This window comes from Canis lupus, chromosome 9 (genome assembly GCF_003254725.2).
Source record: "Canis lupus dingo isolate Sandy chromosome 9, ASM325472v2, whole genome shotgun sequence".
Classification (NCBI taxonomy): Eukaryota; Metazoa; Chordata; class Mammalia; order Carnivora; family Canidae; genus Canis; species Canis lupus.
Genome location: NC_064251.1, coordinates 46,299,503 through 46,315,958, shown reverse-complemented (window position 1 = coordinate 46,315,958; position 16,456 = coordinate 46,299,503). Strand labels below are relative to the sequence as shown.

Here is a 16,456-nt window from a genome sequence, read left to right as displayed (position 1 = left end):
AAAATCTGATCCTACCTACCTATGCAGACTTTCACACTTCATTGTCTCCCAAAGTTCCATGATGTCCTCTTTCTCCTTTTTTCCTCCTCTTCTTGTCTTGCTGGTAAGATCCTAGCTATTCTTTTAAGATCAGATGAAAACTGAATTCTACTGTGACCCCTGACCTTAGCCCCTGAAGGCTGAGTCTTTCAATTTCTCTTACTGGTTGTACAGCATCTACCAGTTTTGTTGTATCTATGCTATACTAAAATTTTCTACTAGTGTCTCCTCCACACAACACCAGTGAAACTCCCTGAGGGCAGTGAGTATACATTTCCTACTTTGTGCCTTCAGTACCTCAGCATGGGCCCCAGGACATACAAAGTCCTTAGTATATATCTATTAGGTAAATGAAGGAAAGAATCAGTTAACAGGGAAAAAAAAGATCAACTCTGGATTATCACAAGAGTAAGGGGAAGTAATAGTGCCTTCCCTTCTCCTCCATCCCCTGGGAACAAGTCTGCCCTCTCTAGCCAAGCTTCCTTCTTTTTGGCAGCTTAAAAGGCCCTGTTTGTCTGCTCCCTGGGCTACTCCATGCCCCCAGTGTGATATGGCAATTGGCCAGCTCTAAGTGTGAGGAGTTAGGAAGAATGGCGGACAGGGTGGTGATTTCCCTAGGATTCCGCCAAACTTTGTTCTTACACTCCCTACTGGCTCTCTGGCACTTCCACTATAAGATGGCACACTGAGCACATGTTGTCATCTCTTCTTCCTGCCCCAGATCCCTAGAAATAATAAAAGATATTAAGAAAAATCCAGAACCAGGCAAGAAAAAGAAGTGGTGCACTAGAAACTAAGGACTGCCTGGTAGCACAGAATTGAAGGAAACCATTGCTGAAACTGCTTTTCAAAAATGAAAGACAGGAGGGTAGCAGACAATGAGAGCAGGAGGGGCCCTGAAGCAAATGGTAGCAGGATATGTTGGGCTCTTGCAAGAGGAGTAACAAAGCCAGTCTCCAGGCCTGCATCCCTGCCTTGAACGCTCAGGTCAAGGAATGGTATGGGTCTGAGAACCCCAGGAGTGACCAGAAGGCAGATGAAGAAGCCCACAAGCGATTTACGATTTATGGGAGATGCTACTGCCCGACCCCAGGGCGGGGACAGGGGGAAAGAAAAAAAAAAAAGAAGCCCACAAGCACAGATTAACCACTGGCATATCTACCTGGCAGCTCCTCCAGCTCCAGCCCCACCACACCTTCTTAGAGCTATCTACGGCCCTTAGCTGAGCAGTGCATAGCCCCCTTTCCCTCACTAGCCAGTGGCAATAAAAGAGCATCCCTGATCAGGATGAAAGAATCTCAAAGTTAAAAATAAGCTTTCATCTAGAAATCACCAAACACTAGAAGAATGCTAATGCCAAGAAAGAAAGTCACCATGCTCAACAAACTGAAGACCTGCTATCAGAGGACAAAGAAACAGGACAGGCAACTCAGAGCTTTAAAGTACATAGAGGGCAGCCCCGGTGACTCAGCAGTTTAGTGCCACCTTCAGCCCAGGGCATGATCCTGGAGACCTAGGATCAAGTCCCACATTGGGCTCCCTGCATGGAGCCTGCTTCTCCCTCTGCCTGTGTCTCTGCCCCTCTCTTTCTCTCTCTAGTCTCTCATGAATAAATAAATAAAGTCTTAAAAAAAAAAAAAAGTACATATAATCTGGGATGCCTGGGTGGCTCAGTTGGTTGAGTGAGTGACTCTTGGTTTTGGCTCAGGTCATGATCTGAGGGTTGTGAAGATCAAATCCTGCGCTGGGCTCTGTGCTGGGCACAGAACCTGCTTAAGAGTCCCCCCTTCCCTCCTCCTCCCTAAAAAAAAAAAAAAAAGAAAAAAAAATCAAAGAAATATGGCAGCAGATCTAGAAGTTCCAATATTCGTGTAATAGGAATGCCACATAGAAAGAGCACAGAGAACAAAGCATAGAAACTACTCAAAGAAATAGAGGAAAATGATTTCTCAGAACTTAAACTCATGAGTCTTCAGATTGAAGATATGGTAAGTACAGACCAACTTGAAGGACAACAGACCTATACTCTAGTAATTCCTGACCATCCTCCTGACCCAATCTCAAGTGCTTCTGGAGCAAAATAAAAATCAAATTAGGGCAGCCCTGGTGGCCCAGCGGTTTGGCGCCACCTTCAGCCCGGGGTGTGATCCTGGAGACCTGGGATCGAGTCCTGTGTCGGGCTCCCTGCGTGGAGCCTGCTTCTCCCTCTGCCTGTGTCTCTGTCTCTCTCTCTGTGTGTCTGTCATGAATAAATAAATAAAATCTTAAAAAAAAATCAAATTAAAATAGATTACCTTATAAAGGAGTAAGAATCAGACTGACCAGATTTTTAATAGACAACAAGAAATACCAGAAAATAGATTTACCTATTCTAACAGCCAATGGGTAGAAGCAACCTGTGTGTCCATTCACAGAGGAATGGATAAACAAAATGTAATAAACACACACACACACACACGCACACACAGACTCACACACACACGCACACTGAAATATTCAGCCTTAAAAAGGAATGAAATTCTGATGCATTCTACAACATGGATGAACCTTGAAACATTGTACTAAGTAAAATGAGCCAGACACAAAAGAACAAATATTGTATGATTCCATTTATGAGAGGTACCTAAACTAGGCAAATTACAGAAACATAAAAGAGAACACAGGTAACCAGAAGTGGGAGAGAGGAGGAAATATGGGTTATTCTTTAATGAATAAGAGTTTCTGTTTCAGGTAATGAAAAAGTTTTAGAAATAGAAGTGGTGATGGCTGTACAATATTATGAATATATACTTAATGCCACTGAGTTCTACACTTGAAAACTATTAAACTGGTAAATTTTATGTTATTTATATATTAACATAGTTAAAAAAAATAAAAGGAAGTAGGAAATCTGAATAGTCTAATTACCATGGAAGAAATTGCAGTGAGAGTCAAAGATCTGCCTTCAAGATAGGTAACATGTCCAGATGGTTTTACAGGCAAGGTCTACCAGCTCTGCCAAATATTAACTTCTAGAATATATAGAGAACTCTTACATAACAATAAGGAAAAAAATAACCCAATAGACAAAGAGACAATACAGGTAAACAGGCATTTCAGAGGAAATGCAATGGCCAACAATCAAAGGGAAACGAGTCTCAGTAGTCACCATAGAAATGGAAATGAAAGGAACCTGATGTTATTTTTCATCCTTCAGTTAAATAAAAAAGGAAAACTGACAATATAAAGCATGTTCCCTGGGTGGCGCAGTGGTTTGGCGCCTGCCTTTGGCCCAGGGCGCGATCCTGGAGACACGGGATCGAGTCCCACGTCGGGCTCCCGGTGCATGGAGCCTACTTCTCCCTCTGCCTGTGTCTTTGCCTCTCTCTCTCTCTGTGACTATCATAAATAAATAAAAATTAAAAAAAAAAATAAATAAAGCATGCTGAGGTATGGGTAAGTGGGTACTCACATACTGTGCAGATGGTTACTATAAATAGATAAAACCTCTTGGGAGGGCAAGTGGGCAGTTATTAAAATTTTAATTGCATTTTACCAGTGACCCAGAAGCTATCCTAGCAAAATATTTACAGACATGAAATAGCTTTTACAAATTAGAAGCAAACAATTAGTGATATGAAAATGGTTAATCTGTGGTATGTTATATTATGGAATTGCAGGCATCAATTAAAAAAGAACAAGGTAGGTCTGTACATATCAATGTGGAAAAATCTCTAAAATACATCACAAGGTTAAAACCAAAAAGTTTCAGAATGAAGCATATGGTGTGAAACCATTTATTCAAAACAAAACATAACAAAACCACAAATTGAAAGTACAGATTTATGTAAATGCATATAAAAATCTAGAGGGATACACATTAAATTAATAAGTCACTACATCACTATCTGTATATAGGTAGCACTAGGATCTCAGCTATAGCTAACGGAGACTTGAGTTTCATCTGTATATTTGATTTTTTAAAAAATAAAGAAAATGCATATCTGTATTATTTACATGATTAAAAATACAGAGACTTAACAAAAAAAGAAGCCTGTAGTAATCAGGCATCATTAGGAAGACAGAAATAAGAATGATGGCTACTGCTAAAGGCCTGCCTCTTTGTTCAAGAAAGGTTAGGATTCCTTAATCGTGATCAGCTCTACCTTCTCAGTATTCTTTTGGCTGCTACTTCTAATAGAAAAGACACTGAATTCACTCTCCCCTTACTCTCCTTCAGAAGCTTCCTCTTCCTTCTAAGTATCAGGTTTTCTTTCTACTGGCTCTGGATCCGGGACTGGAACTCAGACAGAGGTAGGAAGAAAGAAGACGCTAGCTAAGTCATCATTTTGTCACATCTGAAGTTCTAGTGGCAAATGAGATTTTTCAAAAGTTGCCACAGCAATATGGCCAATCTCATATGCTTTTTTTGTCAATGGGACTTTGACATTCCTCCCAGTGAGGGGGTGGGGGAGACTACGTTCCTTCCTCCCTAATCCTGGCAGCCCTGTGAGTACCAGAGTGATGCTGTGTGACTTCCATGGCCTTGTTCTCTTGGGAGGCTCATTCTTGGGACCCAGCCACCTTGCCATGAGGAAGTCCAAGCAGCCCATGGAAGATAACTCAGCTGAGCTCTCAGTGGACAACAAGTACCAACCTGCCAGCCACGAGAGTGAGCCATGGATCCCTCAGGCCTCTCCTGGCCCACCCCAGCTGATGCTGCATGGAGCTGAGGTGAGCTGTTCCTGCCAAGGCAGGTTAAATTACATGAGTAAAATATTCGTGTTTTAAGCCACTAAGTGTGGTGGTGGTTTGTTATAAGGAAATACTGTGGTTCGTGAGGGAAACAGTTTCCCTCACAAATGTGGACAACCAAGAGCTGGAGAACCACATATATAACTTACCAGCTACCCCTCCAGTGATGCCAGGCCAGCAATTACATGGTAAAAAATTGGAAAGGGGTATAGTGGACATCTATAGCACACAGACTTACATCAGATCACATCTGAGGTTCCTTCTTACAAGATTTTGCGGTGAACATACTGACCTAAGTGCTGAAGTGCATCCTAGCACCATCTTTTCTTAAAGCAGAAGACTGTTTTCTCCAATGACATTTTACCTTTCAGAAAGCTGCCGGATCTGTGGAATTCCCATATACTTGTGGAAATGCTCCAGAACATTCATCACACCTTGAAGAAGGTTAGCAACTTCTCCATACTGTCTTCGCCTGGTCATGGCTCTGCAAGGAAATAAATTGAGAATGTAGAAAAACACCATGACATAATATATAGATATGGAACCACCTATCCTGAGCTCCATAATAGAGCAACTCGATTTTAGTCACCATTCACTGAGCACTGAATATATATGGTCCTGCACACTGGAGGTGAAAGAAAATAAGACCTGGCCCAAATCCTCAAGGTGACATTGCTTAGTGATACAGAGTGCCAAATACCATCTAACTAATACCAAGTAGGATAAACTGAGTTCTAAACAGAATTACACGTTATATGCTATAGAAGATAAAAAAGAATGTGTGAGTGATGGATTCTCATTGGGTGGGGGGCAGGGAATCTGGGAAGATTTAGGTTGGGTATTATGGGATTAGCAGGCTTTAGACAGAAAATAGGGATAGGAATGTTACTATTTGAGGATTACAGCACGGGCAAACCAAACACATCTTCCTAGGCTACAACAAAGGGCATTTATATGTTAACTCAAATCTGTAGATTTTAAGCCAATGTTAAGCACCTCTTTCTACTTCCTTATTACTAAGGTTAACGAAGCTTCAGTAAAAGGATGCTAATAGAAGGACAAACTTTTAGATCTAAATTTTTCAGTAGAGTTGGGCTTTTACACTAAATGTATAATATATTACTTTCTTTAAGAGACACTAAAAAAAAAGAGGCATTTAAAAAGAGGACCAAGTTCAAGTCAACATGTTACCGTAATACCACAGCCTGGTCTCATAGTCTGGTGGGAAGGGACATCTGGAGCATCTGGAGCAAGGGACAAGGAAACTGCTCTTCCAGTCTCCCACTGGCTGGCTTACATCTCTGACTGCTACTTGCAGGAAGATGGGCTAGAGTTCGTTGGAGCTCACACAATGCCTGGAGAGACCAGGAAGGAGTTTGACCCTGTCCTCCCTCTAACTTCAGATGCTGCATCCAAATTTCTGTGAAGATTCTATGTCCTCACATGAGATTCCACTGAGGCTGGGGCAGGGGGAATTCTCAGCCTGAGACAGACAGCAGAAGTGAACTGGCATGTCAGAATCTTGCTAGTAAAAAAGGCCTCTGGATTGTTTCTTGTAATAAATAATCAGCTCTTCCTTTTAATACAATTTCTAATCTCATGCATCATTCCCTATAGCTCCCCTATGAAGCAAACAAGATACTAATGCCTTTGAAAAAGTGGGTTGAAAAAAAAAGTGGGATGAATGATAAATCAAAGCTCTCTTTCTTTTATTTTTTTTCAACCTCTGTTTCTATATGGATCCAACAGTATTGCAACTCAGCCCAGCACAAGTAGGAAAACCTGCCAAGACAGGGGCTACAGAGAGCAGTTATAGTCCTGAATGACCTTGTTGGCCTTAATGGCAGAGATCTACCACATTTCAACAAGCCATAGTCTTGGAATCATCCTCCACATGCTATCTGGGTTCCCTTCTCACTGACTTGCACAGGTGTTTGTCACATTTTGAACACCAGAGGGCAGAAAGCCAAATAGTAGCTAAACATTTGAGACCCATTTGCAGGAAGTGGGGCAGGACAGTGAGCCTTCCCTGGCCGAGAAGTAAAATACCTATAATGCCATTTTCCTTCCGTGGCACATTCATTTCCTGTGGACCCCAAAGAGAAAGGTGACACTGCTTACTCGAGCGAATCCACACCACCTGCTAACATGTGCAGGTGGTTCAGTGTTGTGATTGAGGTGGTCAGGTGGCGTTTGGCATGATCTAGCTGCTTAATATCGCGGGTGATTTCCTTAACCTAAGTAGAAAAAAAAAAAAAAAAACGGGAGAAAAAGGATGAAGGTTAAGAAAGATGTAAATCCATTTGCAGGTAGCTCCAAAAGAAAATAAGGCAAATGAAGCAAGGAAAAAAAAAAAAAAAAAAACCCAGGTTAGCCCCTGGAGAAAACACATTCTCATCATATAAAATCAAAATACCTTCTAATCAGTCCATTTAAATCTCATGTGGCATTTCTTCAGATGACCCTACCCAGAGGTACAAAGCCTTCAACTGCGAGGAACAAAATGAACTTTATTTTTTGCCCCAAATGGAGGGATCCAAATAGCAAGTTAATATGAAGCATACAAAGTCCAGGGAGCCAAGTTTGGCACACCTCCTCTTCAACAAGGTCAGAAAAGAATGCATTCTGATCAGGGTGGGGGAACTACCAGGTTTGAAACAAAATGGGCAGTTGGCTATTTCTATTGAAGTGATCTTTATTCATGGAACTAGGATTTACTGCCCCATATCCAGAAAAAAAAAAAAAAAAGGGCTTGCTCTGAAATCCCAAGAAGACTAAAACGTAACCCCTCTGTGGTGAGTACTTAATATGTACTGTCACAGAGGAGATGTGAAGTCTTCAGGGGCAAGAAGATAACTGGGGGAGTAAAAAATTCAGACAGTGTTGACCCAATGAAATCCAAGAGAAATAAACTGTACCTGGAATACAAGTATATATTTCAGTCACCAGAAAAGCATATTCAGTAGTGAAGTGGGAACAGTGCTCCAACTTTACTAACACCTAGGTAGAATGTTCCACTAAACTGCCGAAGTTCATGTTGATCAAGAAACTTTCTGAAAAGCAATTTGGTATCCCAGGTTCTTTGATACCCTGAAGGAAAGGAGTGCCCTGGATACTAAGCACAAACATTCTAGTCACTGGAAAGATCTACCTCCCATTAAAAGTGAAAAACACTGGAAAGATCTACCTCCCATTAAAAGTGAAAAGTGAAAGAGTTAAGTTAATATGATCTGATTTTTCAGAGTTTGATCACCCCAGGTAAATCCATAAAGTAAAGATTATGACCCTCACAGCTTAGTTCCACACCCACAAACCTGCTAAGCTAACTTGGATCTTGGCAGTAAAAGTCTCTCTCATGGAGACTTCCCGATCAAGCCTGCTCTCTCTCTAACTCACAGGCCCTCAAAGTATCTCTACTTCTATTACCTGGGGGTGGAGGTGGAAGGGGGAAATAGGTTAAGAATTTACCACTTCTCACTTCTTCAAGGAATGACTGAGCTTAGGGAAAAAGAAGATCAAGAATAGTATAGTGGGGGCACCTGGGTGGCTCAGTGGTTGAGCATCTGCCTTTGGCTTAGGTTGGGTCCTGGGATCAAGTCCCACATCAGGCTCCCAGCAGGGAGCCTACTTCTTCCTCTGTCCACGTCTCTGCCTCTCTCTCTGTGTCTCTCATAAATGAATAAATAAAATCTTAAAAAAAAAAAGAAAAGTGGTATAGTGAACAGGAGTTTGGCTCTAGAATCTGATAACCCACTTCCAACACTGAAATTGTCACCGTGTACTCCTACAGAAAAATCCTGCACCTCTTCTGAGGTTCCTTAGCTCCAGTGCTAACATCAGGGAGTCCTTTCTCATTCCTGCATTACTAGCAGTCATTAAATCCTGAGTATTCAGAATCCTGTGCCTCATCACAAAAAACTGTCCCTTTCTACTCATCCGTCAGACCCTCCCTCGAGCTCTGTACCAGAGCTCATCAGGCTCTACATTCCCAGGACCTCCCATCTTTACCCATCACATATTCTGTGCTTCTCCACACAAACCAAACTACTTGATATTCTCTAAACACCCTTAATGGCAACTCATGGAAAGGATGTTCAGGTCAAAGTCACAGAGATCAAAAAAAACAAAAAAACAAAAACAAAAAAAAAACAAAAAAAAACAAAGTCACAGAGATCATTACACAAATAAAATATCCATAGTTAAGGTGCCTTAATTGTCAGACAGGGGCAGCCAAAAAAGGACAGAACACGAGATGGCAGGTTTTGGAGTTAGGTAGCTCTAAGGTTGAATCTCAGCTATTCCACTCACCAACTCTGTATCCTAGAATAAGCTACTTAGCCTCACTGAGTCTCAGTTTTCTCATCTATTAAGATGGGTAATCACAGGGGCACCTAAGTGGCTCAGTGAGTTAAGTGTCTCCCTTCAGCTCATGTCATGATCCCGGGGTCCTGGGATCGAGTCCTGCATCGGGCTCCTTGCTCAGTGGAGAGTCTGCTTCTCCCTCTGCCCCTCCCCGCTGCTTGTAGGCTTGCTCTCTCTCTCTAATAAATAAAATCTTTTTAAGGGATCCCTGGGTGGCGCAGCGGTTTGGCGCCTGCCTTTGGCCCAGGGCGCGATCCTGGAGACCCGGGATCGAATCCCACATCGGGCTTCCGGTGCATGGAGCCTGCTTCTTCCTCTGCCTGTATCTCTGCCTCTCTCTCTCTCTCTCTGTGACTATCATTAAAAAAAAAAAAAAAAAAATTAAAAAAAAATCTTTTTAAAACGATGAGTAATTCTAAAAATAATAATAATAAAACTTAGTTCACAAATTTGTTGTGAGAGCTAAATTAGATCACTTATATAAAGCCATATCTATGGCAAAGTATTTGGCACATTGAAGGAGCTCAACAAATGTCAGTTCTCTCTTTAATCCTACCCCTTCCTCCCTTTAGCAAAAGCACTATTTAGGAGAGCAAACTGCTTTAAAATAAGACACATACTAACTTTTGCACTTCAATTGCCTGTGGATGGTGCTAAGGCAGTGCATCCTTGGGGAAAGAACCACAGAGCAAGTCCCTCTCAAAGACTATTTCACTCTGTGACAAAGCAGGATTAATTTTTTTCCTCTGATGAAGGAGTTCTCTTCCTTTGACCCCTCGTTTGGTAGTTAAGGCCTGAAACACCGCCTGCCCAGGAGGAGGAACAGGAAGAGCCAACAGGTAAGAACAGCACCTGGCAGGATCTCAGTGTCTCTACCCCAGCTCTAGCTCTCAGTCTCTGCCTTCCTACTGGCCAGTTTGGATGAGGAGGCCTTGGTGGGCATGCCAGCACCAACTGATCCTTACTCAGGGCTTATGTGTGTCACACATCATCTCATTTATTTCCCACAATTCTATGATGTCCCCAGGACTATTATCTCCATTTTACAGTGACGAAACCAAGGCACAGAGAGATTAAATAACTTGCCACAGTTAGTAAGGAGAGGGGTTGGATCTCAACCCAGGCAGCCTGACTTCAGAGGTCATGCTTTGCACCACTCATCAAATTGCCCATCCCCCTCCCACTCCACATCCTTCCCTATCTTGCCAAATGGCCACTGAAGAGAGCTGAATGATACACAGAAACATGACATCAGATCTGTTCTTGTAGTAAATTAGAATAGGATGTAGGGTGACAAGACTGTAAGGATCTGGGAGTTTTTGTAACCAAAAGAAGTTGGCGGCCAGGGAGGGGTAGGAATGACATTAATAATGGCTTCTATAAGCCTGGTACTATGCTCAGTACTCCTCATACATTTAATTCTTCAACAATTCTTTAAGGCAGGTGTTACTGTTCTTATTTTACGGTTGAAAAAAATGGAATTCAGAGGTAATTCAAAGACATGACATTATGCGGTCAGAATGTAAGCACAGGAGCTAACATTTTATAGTGTTCCCCCATGAAGTAGGAGTGGGTGAGGCTGGATTCTCAGTGAGCAGAGAGGCCCTCCTGAGTACATCACCAGAGAACACAAATTTGTCAAGGGAGAACTTAATCAAAACCATAAGCACATTTCATGGCAGGATACATCCCACCTCCCAGATCCAGACCAGTTTTCATGCTATACGAAGTTATATATCATATATCTTAACTGAGAAATACATGATACATACAGATGCCAGAAAAAGGAATCCCAAATGACTAGAAAACTATTTTGGGGAGAGAAGAAAACTTTTCCTATTTAAAAACAGGGCTGCAAATGTAGGGCAGCAGGGATGGTGAGTCACTGCATGTGCAGCTCTTCTTGAATCAATCTGGAATGTACTCATAGGGCTTGCTTTAGAGAAGTGGGTGCTGTGGTTGGCAGCAAGTGGGAGAAAAAGCCCATTAATTAGTATGACTGGACAAAAACCTAACTTCCTCTTCTAGTGCAAAAAAGTTCGAAAGAAACCTAAACTCACCATTTGCTCCGACTTTTCTGCTTTGTCTTTGATATCTTTGATTTTGCCAAAGAGTTGCTGAATAGCTTTCTGGGCCTCTTCAAGTGCCTAGAATAAGAGAAATAAATGACAAACAAGAAGCAACCCGAGACAACACCAGTCACTACACTACAATCAAGTCTAGCTTCAGACGAAAACTACCATAAAGTTCTTTTGATTCATTGTACTTATGTATATGATTTTACTGCACCAAAGTAGTAGACAGACTCTAGCATTTGGATACAGGCAAACACACAGGATTCTTGCCAACCTGAATCATAAAGTTTTAATTTAAAAATGATCTCCCTCCATCTCAGGGATTACTATATGTTTTTAAATTTTTTTTATTTTATTTAAATCAATTAATTAACATAAAGTGTATTAGTTTCAGAGATAGAATTCATTGATTCATCAGTTGCATATAATGCCCAGTGCTCATTACATCACGTGCTCTCCTTAATGCCCATCACCCAGTTATCCCATCCCCCAACCCACCTCCCCTCCAGCAACCCTCAGTTTCTTATACTTAAGAGTCTTTTATAGTTTGTCTTCCTTTCTGATTTCATCTTATTTTATTTTTCCCTCCCTTAGGGATTACAAGGTGTTACTGTAATAACACATAAACAAGACATGCACACTTGTGCATTCTTTTGTGTGTGTATATATACACACATGTGCATAATAGCCATCAAAGCTTGTAGAGAGACAGAGGTGGCTATAAGTAGGGAGAAACTCTGAATTTTGAAAGTTCTAGAAGACTGTACTTTCAACAAAATCAACTGTTGGGATTTTGGGATTCCAGAACCATGCAAACCTTGAAGACATTTCTAGTACCCCATTTGGAAACCTATGACACGAAGTTAGAAAGGGACACTTAAAGCAGATGGTGAGCCAAATGTTTCTACTGAAAAACCTCTAAGATGGATGCCACACATTAAAAGTATGATAAGCCATGGTAGCTCCCTCGAGTAGGGGAAGTGATATTCGGGAGTTGTGAGGGTGCTAAAACCATACACATGCAGAACATATGTACTTAGAAAAGATGTAGCAGCCAGAAGAGCTCATACTATATTTCATCACACTTTATTTATTTTGGATTTAAGAGTGGCCTGTCCTAACTGGGCCTCACAAACCCTTTCTGAATGTAATGATAAGGCCAATGTAAGCCTCGAGCTGTGTGTGGCCCTCTTAGCCTACAAGGGGAAATAGCCAACCTCCCTGAGAGGGCCGCCCCGGAGGGAAGAGGAAAGCAGAGCTGAGATGAAGGGATGACAGAAGCCCTGACAGAATTATTTGGACTTTTGTGTTCAGCTGGACCCAATGAAAAAGCTACCTCTAGATCATGAATTAATATGTCTTTTTTGTACTTAAAAAACATCCCCAAAAAGCAAACTCAAGCTGGCTTCCTCTGCTGGAAATTCCTTCCTTGCTGGAGGCAGGGCTTGTGTCTTCCTTTCCTTCATAGGTGTCCCGGACTGTTCACTTCTGATACTGGGAATTCTTTCTGCTTTTGGAGTCCCTTGCCCTGTGTGTGGCTCAATCCCAAATAGGAGTTTCACATGCTGAGCTGTTGCATGTGACTGTATTACAGCTTCTAAAATGCAACCAGAAAGTCATCTGAGAAGCTGTTCCTTTAGCCCATTGTGGTCAAGTCTGAGGGGACACTATTTGGACAGCTGCTGGCACCGTCTCCTGGGGCACCAGGTCAGTGTGTGTTCTCTCTGCTGGATCGCTTCACTTGTATCGACAAAGGTTTGTGAGCAAAGGAGCTTCTATACTTGTGATTTCTGCCACCTGGACAAGGGATTTTAATCACCAGAAAGTCTAGTCTTAGAACAGTTGGCATTGCTGTCAGAGTCAAAAATTCCTAACTTGGGAAATGATACCTAAAAAGTAGGGAACAATCAAAAGACAAGATGGAATGGAAGTGGGTCACAGTAAGTAGCTCTACTCAATCCCATTCCACTCCAAGAGGATGCCTCATTTGCCAATGTTTCCACTCGGTTTCTTGACATTCTGCCTTTCTCATCCTAGTATTCAGCACCCCTGAAATGGCAGTGGTGGTTTGAGAAAACCCTCCACTTTTCAGCCAGCAGGCAGCAGTTTGAGGCTCGCCTCCACTATCACTGCGTGCAACCTCTCTGGGCATCTGTTTTATCGTTGGCAAAGTGCTGATGATGGCACCTATTTCCACGGTTGCTGGGAAGATTCAAGGACACGACAGGTGTTAAAAACCGCAGAAATATTATTTCCAAGGCTTAGGACTCCCAAGCAAATGCATGTCTGTAACATGTATAGACACCCAGAGATACATGCATATATAATGTCCCCCAGACCATACCTTTCCTTCTCAGCAAGACCACAAGGCCTGCCCTTCCTACCCTAAGCCATTCTGAGTGAATCCACATCCACTCATCCCACCTCCCCATCTCATCAAAGAATTATCTTCCTCATTTTTATTTTTTTTTAAAGATTTTTATTTATTTATTCATGAGAGACACAGAAAGAGAGGGGCAGAGACACAGGCAGAGGGAGAAGCAGGCTCCATGCAGGGAGCCCAATGCGGGACTTGATCCTAGGTCTCCAGGATCATGCCCTGGGCCGAAGGCAGGCGTTAAACTGCTGAGCCACCCAGGGATCTCCTCTTCCTCATTTTTAATGTTCACCTCCTCAAAACCAGCATACAAGCAAGATTCTTTTGATTGTTGCTTAGTACTATATCATCCAACTTCAGATTTCATAAAATTATGACAAACCAAAACCAAGTTCTAACAAAATTAAAATGATAAAAAGGAACGTCCATTTAAAACCAAAGGGGGAAAAAAATAAAATAAAATAAAATAAAACCAAAGGGGTGAAATGTCAAAATAAAATGTTCAACACAGCTACTGAGAATGTGCAAATCTTTGTTGTCTGTCTGGCCTAGTTCAAATGCCACTTGTTCCCCATCCTTTCCCCTACCTTCCTCCTCCCTCCCAACAAACTCTCCTGCAGCACACAGTGGAATCAATTCATTCATCATCTGAGTGCCTCAGATCCTTTATGGATACTTAACATTTACAATAATTTTTTTGTGAGTGTGTTTTCTGGTTGGACCATGACATCCTAAAAGGCATTCACTGTGACCTACTGGCATCGAGGGCAGAATAATATAGTAGGTGCTCAATACATGTTTATTAAGTTGAATTTTAAAATCAATCATGGCACACACACACATGCACACTCTGTCTTTGCTCTCAGGATAGACAGGCAACAAACACATCAGCCACAGTAGTTACAACTGAGCCAGCATTTCAACTGCAGACCTTCTGTCAAACAATATAATTCAGTTTTGCAATCCTCACATTAAAAAAAAAACACAAGTTAAGCCTAGGAAATGAGACAGGAAAATGTTTTAACTTGCCATGCCATCAATTTTGTAAAATTGTAGTATGTTACTCATATATATATATATATGTATGTATGTGTGTGTATATATGTATATGTTATTCATATTACTCATACATATATGTATTCATGTATTTATATATATATAATTCATATATATATATGTGTGTGTGTAATTTCATCCACCTCAGAACCCTCCATATATTTTTCTATTTAAGAAAGGCACTTTTCAGAGCACCTGGGTGGCTCAGTGGTTGAGCATCAGCCTTTGGTTCAGGGCATGATCTCAGGGTTCTGGGACTGAGTCCCACATTGGGCTCCCTGCAGGGAGCCTGGTTCTCCCTCTGCCTATGTCTCTGCCTCTCTCTGTGTATATCTCATAAATAAATAAAATCTTTATTTTTTTAAAGATTTTATTTATTTATTCATGAGAGACACAGAGAGAGAGAGAGAGAGAGAGAGACACAGGCAGAGGGAGAAGCAGGCTCCACAGAGTCCAACGTGGGACTTGATCCTGGGTCTCCAGGATCACGCCCTGGGCCGAAGGCGGTACTAAACCGCTGAGCCACCCAGGCTGCCCTAAACAAAATCTTAAAAAAAAAAAAAAAAAGAAAGAAAGGCATTTTTCAATGATTGTCTTTGAATTAACTATATTTTTAGATTACTTCAGATATTTGTAAACACTATAATTTTCTCTTCTGAAATAATTGCTAAATCATTGTCTTTTTCTTTCTTTCTTTTTTTTTTTTTTTTTTTAAGATTTATCCATTTATTCATGAGAGGCACAGACACAGTTATTTCTCTAAGCACTGAAAACCCAGTGGCAGATGAGACACATGGTCCTCAAGGAACTTACTCTGAGAAGTGGCAGGTTGAGGACACAGTGGAAGAACAACTAACAAAGAAAGAAGATTTCAAGGAAGGACAGGTGTGTTGAAGAGGGAGAAGCAGCCCCCCCTACAGGAATCCGACGCGGGACTCCATCCCAGATCCTGAGACCACGACCTGAGCTGAAGGCAGCCGCCCAACCGCTGAGCCACCCAGGTGTCCTGCTAAATCACTGTCTTTTGACCATGCTGTTCAGGAACTAGAACAAATTTTAATATCCACTTTATTCAATCAACAACTACTATACTGGAGATGTGGGGATAAAAAATGTAATTCCTACTCTCAAGGAGTTTATACTCTAATAAGGTAAATAGGATAATAAACAGTAAGAACATTGAGATATGATAAAGATATGTAGAGAATGTCGTGGGAGCCCAGAGAGCCCATCGCCAACACTGGCTTTTTGTTTGTTTGGTAGGAAGAGAGAAAGAGAGAATGGAGGCCCACAAATTCATCTTGAAGATCACAACCTTACAAGCTACTATTTAGGCCAGGGTCTTTTAAAATAATAGCAATAAGAATAGCGAGTACTTTAAAAATGCTCTTTTTTTCTTTTTTTTAAATGCTCTTTTTTCAAATCCATCCTCAATCACAAATAATTCTCACTTTCCAGCCACACAGACCTTCTCTTCTCGTGCCTGAAGACAACCTGTATCTGAACCATTACTCTGAATTACTGTGACAGTTACAGTCCCAGCTCTATTAGTCAGCATTTCGTTAATTCATTCCTTCTATCATTCAACAAATATTTATTGAGCGTCTCCCATCTACCAGGTATTCCTCTAAGCACTGAAAACCCAATTGCAGATGAGACACACATGGTCCTCAGGAACTTATTCTGAGAAGTGGCAGTTTGGGGATACAGTGGAAGAACAACTAACAAAGAAAGAGAGAAGATTTCAGGGAAGGACAGGTGTGTTGGAGGAATTGAGCAGGGTGGTGGGAGTAAGGGAGATGGTCGTAGATGG

General features: G+C 41.6%; 1 protein-coding gene across 6 annotated transcripts in view; it reads right to left on the bottom strand.

Annotated features, from left to right (window-relative positions):
• The window catches only part of VPS53 (VPS53 subunit of GARP complex), a 143,690-nt gene that overhangs the window by 94,445 nt on the left and 32,789 nt on the right, over positions 1–16,456 (bottom strand). For all 6 annotated transcript variants that reach the window (XM_049114259.1, XM_025476197.3, XM_035721581.2 and 3 more), the window contains 3 exons: positions 11,196–11,282; positions 6,895–7,010; positions 5,138–5,257 (listed from right to left, as the gene is read on the bottom strand). In XM_049114259.1, the coding sequence (XP_048970216.1) occupies positions 5,138–5,257; positions 6,895–7,010; positions 11,196–11,282 (323 nt within the window). The remainder of the gene's footprint in view (positions 1–5,137; positions 5,258–6,894; positions 7,011–11,195; positions 11,283–16,456) is intronic.